The 8,453-nt window shown below is 30.2% G+C and overlaps 1 protein-coding gene across 2 annotated transcripts; it reads right to left on the reverse strand.

Moving 5' to 3' along the window:
* Positions 1 to 4,197: 4,197 nt before the first annotated feature.
* On the reverse strand, positions 4,198 to 6,771 carry LOC105457748 (UMP-CMP kinase). Of its 2 annotated transcripts, none has more exons than XM_011702585.1 (3): positions 6,337 to 6,771; positions 4,784 to 5,058; positions 4,198 to 4,565 (listed from the first exon to the last, which is right to left on the reverse strand). In XM_011702585.1, the coding sequence occupies exons 1-3, from the start codon at positions 6,709 to 6,711 to the stop codon at positions 4,550 to 4,552; spliced, it is 666 nt and encodes a 221-aa protein (XP_011700887.1). In that variant the 5' UTR covers positions 6,712 to 6,771; the 3' UTR covers positions 4,198 to 4,549. The 2 variants fall into 2 exon arrangements, with proteins under 2 accessions (XP_011700887.1, XP_011700886.1); XM_011702584.1 differs by having other exon boundaries at positions 4,198 to 4,584.
* Between the last annotated feature and the right edge of the window lie 1,682 nt (positions 6,772 to 8,453).

The raw sequence follows: 8,453 nt of genomic DNA on the forward strand, positions 1-8,453 counted from the left end.
GTTCAGACGTGTGCTCTTCCGATCTACTTAAAAGTATTTTGTATTTTGTATTTCAAATCGAAAGATTGAAAGTATTTTGTATTTTGTATTTCAAATCAAAAGATTGAAAGTATTTTATATTTTGTAATTCAAATACCAAGATTCCTAGTATTTTGTATTTTGTATTTTAAATACTTTAATGGTGTATTTTGCCCAGCCCTGTCTATTACATGAATCACACACAAAGTCTTTAAACACTGCCCTTTCGTTGGCTGTGGAATTTTTCGTGAAGTCGCCGTACGAATTTCTACCAGCGTCGTTTCATGAAGAAATTCGCCCCCGGCTGCTGGAAATGTCCCCTCTACGTAATATGCGATTGCTCGTCGGGACGTTGACCAGTATTCGACTTTCTCGAAACGCAGTTGAAAAATGTAACGTGAACGAACTTTCGTAAGGCCCACATCGGAGAGACAGCCTCCGCGCCCAATGTCGGTGACTGTAAATATGTAGATAGTATATATATATATATATATATATATATAATATATATATGTATATATATATATATATATATAATAGTAATAACTACAACAAAATAGGATATGATTCAATCGCGGTACGCGTGAACGTTACGTTATGTTTGCCGAGGATTAACGAGCCATTGTAATCATGATTATGTGAATACCTTATGATAACTGTTATCTTCAGCTATCGAGCAAAAGCTATATCAAAAAGATGATACATATCAACTTTGATTAGTGATAAGAGGACATTGTCCGTCACCTTCACGCACCGTGATTAATTCAAGTACGTTTGGCAATATTGTTTTTTGGAATTTTAAATTTTTTTGCGACAATAAAAATAATAGAAAAGGCTTCGTAAACAACCCTGTTAAAAAAAAATCAATTGAAAACGATATAATCGTTAAAATTGCTTTTATCAAATAATTCCCAAGCAGACATGATCGGTCCATAGACGGATCGATTCGACATCTATAGACATCGACTCTATGGACCGAACATTTCTGCCTGGATTACAGAAAACGATAAGAAATAATAACGTTTCTTTTGGAATAGAAAAAATGGAACGATAGATATGATAAAACATGATAAAATATCATATTAATCCATAATAATAACATGGCAAATCCTATCAGTTTCTATCGTTTACTATCGATTTTTTTTAACAGGGAAGTTCAAGTTCATTTGCCCCGAGTGAGAGAGAAAAAGATTTTAAATCTTTTTGCGATGATAAATAAAAAATAATAGAGAAGACTTCGTAAACAAGTTCATTTACCCCGAGTGAGAGAGAAAAAGATATAAATATTTTGCAGATTAGAGCGTGTGAAAATATATTATTTGAGCCTTTTAAAATAATTAACATTTATAAGAGAAAATATGGATGAGGAGATAATTATACCAATAAGTGAAGAGCGACATTATCGATCAAAGGGGATCTTGGTGACTTGGTGTCTAATATAATATTTTTATGTACATTTTTACAATTTCCAGTTCCAGGGTTCCAAATTAATTATACTGCGTGCCGATTATTTATCACTTTTGTCAGTCTTGAAACACAATTCCAACTAAAGCTAAAGTATATAATATATCACAAATTAAATTAATTAGCAATTTAATAATATCAAACGTTAATGGGCTTATCTTAAACTAATTAACATTAACTTATAATTCATGGATTCTAGAGATACTTTTGCATTACAAAATTGCAAAATATTACAACAATAATTATATTAATTACACTGTCCGACATGGATTTTACAACACGAAGATACAACACAACAAGGTAAAGTATAATTCTTACAGACTTTGTCACTGAAAATGAATTCGTAAATGAAATTATCCTAGTAAGTAAACTGATGGTAAATTGTCGCCAATTTGGTATTAACTCATTCAAAGATTTGGTGACAAATCCGGTATCTGTGTCAGCTATAAGCTCGTGTTTTGTTAATAAAACCTGCGCACATATAACTAGACAGCAAATTAGCAATAAAAAAAGATAAGCTTTGCGTACAGCGTTATCTGACAACAAATTGTGAAGTTATTGGTATTGAAAAATTTTTTTAAATATCGTTTTTATTCTTTTTTAACTTTATTTTATAGGAATATATAATTTTAAACTGTTTTATTAATAAAAGTTAATATAACAAATAAATTTGAGAGCGCGTTAAATTCTATTGTCGAGACTAAATCTTGGTACCTAATAATATTTCTATATAAATTTTAAATTTATTATTCATTTAAATTGCGCGTCGAATTAATACTTGCCCGGATTTGCAACAGGATCGGACTTGCAACACAATTATTTGAATCATTAGAGTGGGATCACAATTGTGAAGTTATTGATATTGAGAAATCTTTAAAAATATCGTTTCTATTCCTTTTTAAATTTTATTTTAAAAGAATAATTTTAAACTGTTTTATTAATAAAAGTTAATATAACAAATAAATTTGAGAGCACCTTTTATTGTCGAGGCTAAATCTTGGTGCATAATAATATTTCTATATGAATTTTAAATCCATTATTTATTTAAAGTGCGCGTCGAATTAATACCGGACTTGTAAACACACAACGCAATCATTAGAGTCAGAGATCACCACTGATCATCAATTTTTAATAATTCGATGCGAATAAGCATTTTAAAACACTGCAAAAAATGTTGCAGCCAGCTAGGGTTTAAACTTGGAACTTGGAACCTCTCCCAGGATGCCTTTATCAATTAAAAATTAATATATTTTACATTAAAGCATTCGATTCCTAGAATATTCTAATCTAAAGATATCACAAAAGTATTTTCGTTGTTCTCTGTACATACACCAGTAATCCAATAATTTTCTAAATACTCATTATTAGTTTTTTTAGTGTAAAAACATTTATTCATATTTCTAAGTACTAAGTGCTCACATGATATTGCACAAATAATTATAAGTTATATAGAGTTATATACATAGTTATATAGAAAGCTTGTGACAAATTTTATGCGAGAAACTAACAAACAATATTTAGCGGCAATCTTGCAAGTATTCACTGACAACAGAGATCCTACTCACTTACGGTTTCTAGGGACAATTTGTCGTTAGACAACGCTATACGTAAAACTCTTTGACAACAATTTATTGTAAGATAGCGTTACGCAGATCTTGTTCGGTTTTTGGTGACAATTATTGCTGTCTGGTAGCCATATTTTGCCACTAATTTGCTGTCAAATTATGTCAACAGATTTTCTTATATATCTGTTAATATTTTGTTGACCTTATCTAATTTAAATCAATTTCTGTATTAAATTTATCCTTGCCAACAAAGTAGCAAGATTTTATAAGATCTATTTTTGATTTGGTTATCTAGGATTCTAACACGTCACATTTTTTTTTTTTTGAAAAATTAAATCTAAGTGCCGAAACATTTTTTAATATTTTTGAGCTAAAATATCTAAATAACGTGATAAAGCAATTTCATTTACGGATTCGTTTTCAGTGACAAAAAAATTTATGAAAGTTATCTGCAGTATTGATTGTTTTATACAAAAATTGCAATAGTTAGATAATAAAAAAAGAAGGGAATTTAAATCCGTAAATAAATATAACCCTTTAAGGACCGCTTATGCAATTTGTTTGAATTTTTTATATTTTTGTTTTACAACATTAATACACTAACTCAACTAACAAATGGGATGGCGGAAAAACAATGCACTTACATATGTATATATTTTTTTGTAAAATCCAATAGTGCTATTAGTTTTTATTCAAATCAAATTTTTGTTAATTGCTTAAACAAATTATATTTGATAATTTTGTGTGTGATATCAGATTCATAATCAGCGAACTTATAAACCATTAAATGCAGGTATAGTCAATACAATAGGTAACTTATACATTTTTTGTCGCTGAAAACGAATCCATAAATGAAATTGCTCTACGTCAGATTTTTGAGATACTTTAGCTCAAAATACTCAAAATGCCATTTTCAGTTTTTTTACGTTCAATTTTCTTAAAAACGTGACATGATGGAGCAATTTTCCTCAAAAAATTAAAGAATTTTCGGAAAAAATCCGTAAGAATCACTTTGTGCCGTTCGTGGTCTAGAAAAAAAAAATTTAAATTTGTTGAACGGTGTTATTTGAAGCAGTAGTATGTAGTATTGGGACTTTAATTTGGAAGGAGAATAATAAACTGGAACTTTGAAATGAAATACCTTGACATATTAATTTTTATGAATATATTTTTACATATAAATTAAGAATGCATGATATACATCTTTTCCATATTCTCTCTTCTGCCACTTTTCCTCCGCATTATTAAATGCGATTTTTTTTTCTAACGATCGTTCAATTTTCAATTGATATACACAGTCCAATAATAACACATTGTCCAAATATTTTGTAAATATATATGCTATATGTATATTCTAACGCGCACGCTATATGTATATAACATTGTATCAAAGAATTTACACTGCCGCTATTAGAAGTGCCGGCAGAATATTTACAGATTTCGAATTCCAATTGTTGACACCCATTATCCATTTGCATTATTATACAAGTGTGAAGGAATGTTCAGTCAGTACATAAGCTGTAACGTGTTACAAAAACTGAAATAAAATACTCATATATCAGTGATGAAATCAAATATAAACCTTCCATAAAATAAACGAAAAAAAGCTATAAAATATAAGTGCTATCCCATGTAAAAGTGTCTACACCACAAAATAAGAATCAGAAAAAACGCCAATGCGCCAATAATATTAGATTTGTTATCAAAGAAATTGTTAGAACCACGTGTCATTTTACCATCCTATCTTCGGAAAGAATTCCTTAACGTCCTGAAATACCTCGTCCGGCGTTTTCATAGAATTAACTTTATAAACTAAGCCTTGCTGCTCGTACATTTCTATTATCGGTAAGGTATTCTTCAGGTAAGTCTGATGGCGTAAGATCAGAGATTGTTCGTTGTCGTCGCTGCGCCCACTTCCACTGGCGCCGCGCTTCAGGCAACGCTGCGTACAAACTTCCTGGCTGCACTCGCAGAATATCACGCCCTTCAGGATAATTTTGTCAGCCATCACCTGCCATCAACATATGTCACAAATGAAATAACTATAATATGTGAGGTCCAGTGACAAATTTTGGAAAATTGATGTAATTGATATATTGACAAAATAGTATTGTTTTCCTGAAAAAAAAAAAAAACGTATAAATAGATATTTAATGGAAGCAAGTACAGCAGAATACATTAGTATTAAAACGTTGATTCTATTATAAGAAGCTTGTGTTTAGAACAATTTAATTTTGGTTCATTAAATAATCTCTGTATCATCGTGACAATTAATTGAAGGGTTTGCTGCAATACTGGTCTAATTCACAATTTTAAATAATGAAGAGAAAATAAACCCCAAAGTTAAAACTCTAAAGTGATGAATTTTAGGAATTCATTCTCTTCGCTTTTACAAAATATTATAAAATAAAGATTAGCACTGTTGCAGCAAGTTCTTCAATTATCAGAGAAGCTTAAAATCTTAAAGTATACTAATATAATAGTAATATAATACATATGACATATGTATATATATGTAAGTGAACGATGTATATATATATAATTATATTAACTCTATCTTATCAGAGGTTAAATGACAAAGCTATAAAGTTAAAATTATGATACAAAGATAATTTAATGAACCAAGATTAAATTGTTCTAAATACAAGTTTCATATAACAGAATCAACGTCTTAATACCAATATATTCTACTGTACTTTGCTTTCATTAAATATCAATTTATACGTTTTTGTTTCTTTTAGGAAAACGTAATACTTACTATTCTGTGTATCAATTTTCCAAAATTTTCACAAAAACCATAATGTGCATTTTAACTACAGAAGACAGAGTCTGATAACAATTTATTGGAAGTTCCAGGTTTAACTAATGCAACGTAAATATTCAAGAGGCACATCCAAGACGTATCCAAGATAACGGAGGCGATACGGAGGAGTCAACCGCCACTAAAAAAAATGTACAGTGATTAGCTGATTATGGCAATACAACATACTTTATTGCCAGTACCTATTGCTATTGTATTGCTTTCGTACTGTCAATAATATTCTACATCTATTATCTCATGTATTGCCATCTCCTACCTCATATACATTACTTCATGTACATGTGCCACCTATTGCACAATATTGCCAAGTATTGCTAATGCATTGTTAGATATTGCTCGAGGTATCGATAGCGTGTTGCTAGTATTGTACTGCCGCAATACTAGCATTACATTCCTAAAGAAATGTACACTGATTCCTATAGTGGTTGACCCCTCGGCCGATACCCGGCGAGGCAGATAGATAGATACCTTATTCCAACCGTCGAGGTTATCCTGATTCCTGGGGAAGCCGTCGATGAGAAACCGGTGATGCGGATTCCCGGAGGTCTGCATGGCGCGGTCGATGAGGCTGCAGGTGATCTCCACGGGGACGATCGTGCCGTTCCTGATGTGCGTCTCGATGAGCTCGCCATACTCCGAGCCGAGCTTGGCGCGTTCCTCGCGCAGCAGATCGCCGGCCGACAGATGGGCATAACCATAATGCTCGACGATGTAGCGGCAGAGCGTGCCCTTGCCGGCGCCCGGGCCGCCCAGGATGAACACCACTTCCGGCTTCTGCGTCGTGACAGCGGACATCACGCGGATACAATGTCGCGCACCGGCCACGAGAGCCCGTAACAACATGTACTACAGAGAATTGTACCGCTGTGTATACATACGCACGTCGCACACGTCGATCAATCCGCGAATGCGAATCCGGCTACTCGTCACATGCGGCGAGTTGTACTGGCGCCATTTTTAAAAAACGCGTGCCCGCGCAAAATGCAGAAAGTTGTGATCCAATGATAAATTCGAGTATTTTTGAACATTTTAAATCCGCATTTTTTTTTTCGTTTTCCTTCATCTATATGCAAGTATAATTTGAACATCTTGAGGCATATACTTGCATTAATTTGATGTGCTCAAAGTATATTTTAATGAGCATTACATTTTTAGTATTTTTATATTATAATTTACAATATTTTATATAACAATAATTTAGCATTTGTAAATGTTTTAAAAGTTTGAAGACTTTAACATTAAAGATAAATAATAACTTTCATGTATTATTAAAGACAATATAATGATGAGTACAACAACTTATATATATTAATTAATTAATCAACTAATAAAAATATAATTTTAAATATTTAAACTGTGATAAATGCTTAAATTGCGTAAAGTTTTAACAATTAAGAGTCGCGGACTCATAATTAAACACAATAATACGTACTGCAACGTTGTAAAAATTGAAAAATAACATATATGTAAATAACTTTCCACGGCCGATAATAAATATTAATTAAAATAATTATATTTAATCACATAAAACACGAATATCGTGTTTCAATAAATGTACAAATAAATACAAAATACTTATTTATGATTATTAAGAGAATAATTAATAAATGTATAATATTATTAAATAATAAGTAATATTATTTTTAAATATAATATTAAAATAATAAAAAAAATAATATTTATAAAATAATACGTTCTATAATTAAGTAATACATATTACATATTTAATAATATTAACTCCAGATCGAAAATTAAATATAAGTTTTAAATTCATTCAAACTTTCGTATATTTGAAATTATAGTATCAGATCCTCTTTGATAGTATTATCAAATTTATTTAAAAAATTCAAAAGTAACTGCAGTTCTTGAACCGATAAAAAGACATATAATTTATTAAATAATTATTAAAAATATTATTATAATTTATTTATTATACGTGTATTATACGTACATTAGGGTGGATCTTATTTATACTTGGTGAAAAATTTTTTCCGAATTTTTTTCACGACGCTCCCTAAAGTTGTTCCATTTCGTGAGAAAAAAAATTGTGTAAAAGCTGAGCTCGATCGGATAACGGAAAAACGTGGCACAATTAAATGTTAAAGTTGAAACAAATATTTTTTTTTACAGAAAATGGAGAAATCCGGTGAAAAGAATTCTGAATAAAAATTAAATTTTCTTAGTAAATGTTGACCAATGATAGTATGTTTTTTAATAAATATAGTATATTTAAATCGTATTTTAATTTAAAATATATCGTATATATATTATATATGTGTAATGTGTATATGAAATTTGTTATATTTATAAACAAGTAGAAAAATAAAGATATCAATATATAATTGTTTGCATCTATATATTTTACAATCCATTGTAATATTTAAATCTACTATAAGTACATAACAGGCGCGCGCTTGCGTATTGAATCCCATACATCTTCAAATAACATTTATACCAATTACATTTTAATTAAACAAATGTTAACAATTTTTAATAAAAAACAAATTTTCAAAAAAAATGATGCTTTGCGCACGGTGCGTATTAAACTCCATACATCGTCCAATAACATTTATACCAAATTACAT

The sequence above is a fragment of the Wasmannia auropunctata genome, unplaced genomic scaffold (genome assembly GCF_000956235.1).
Source record: "Wasmannia auropunctata unplaced genomic scaffold, wasmannia.A_1.0 LD335059.1, whole genome shotgun sequence".
NCBI lineage: Eukaryota > Metazoa > Arthropoda > Insecta > Hymenoptera > Formicidae > Wasmannia > Wasmannia auropunctata.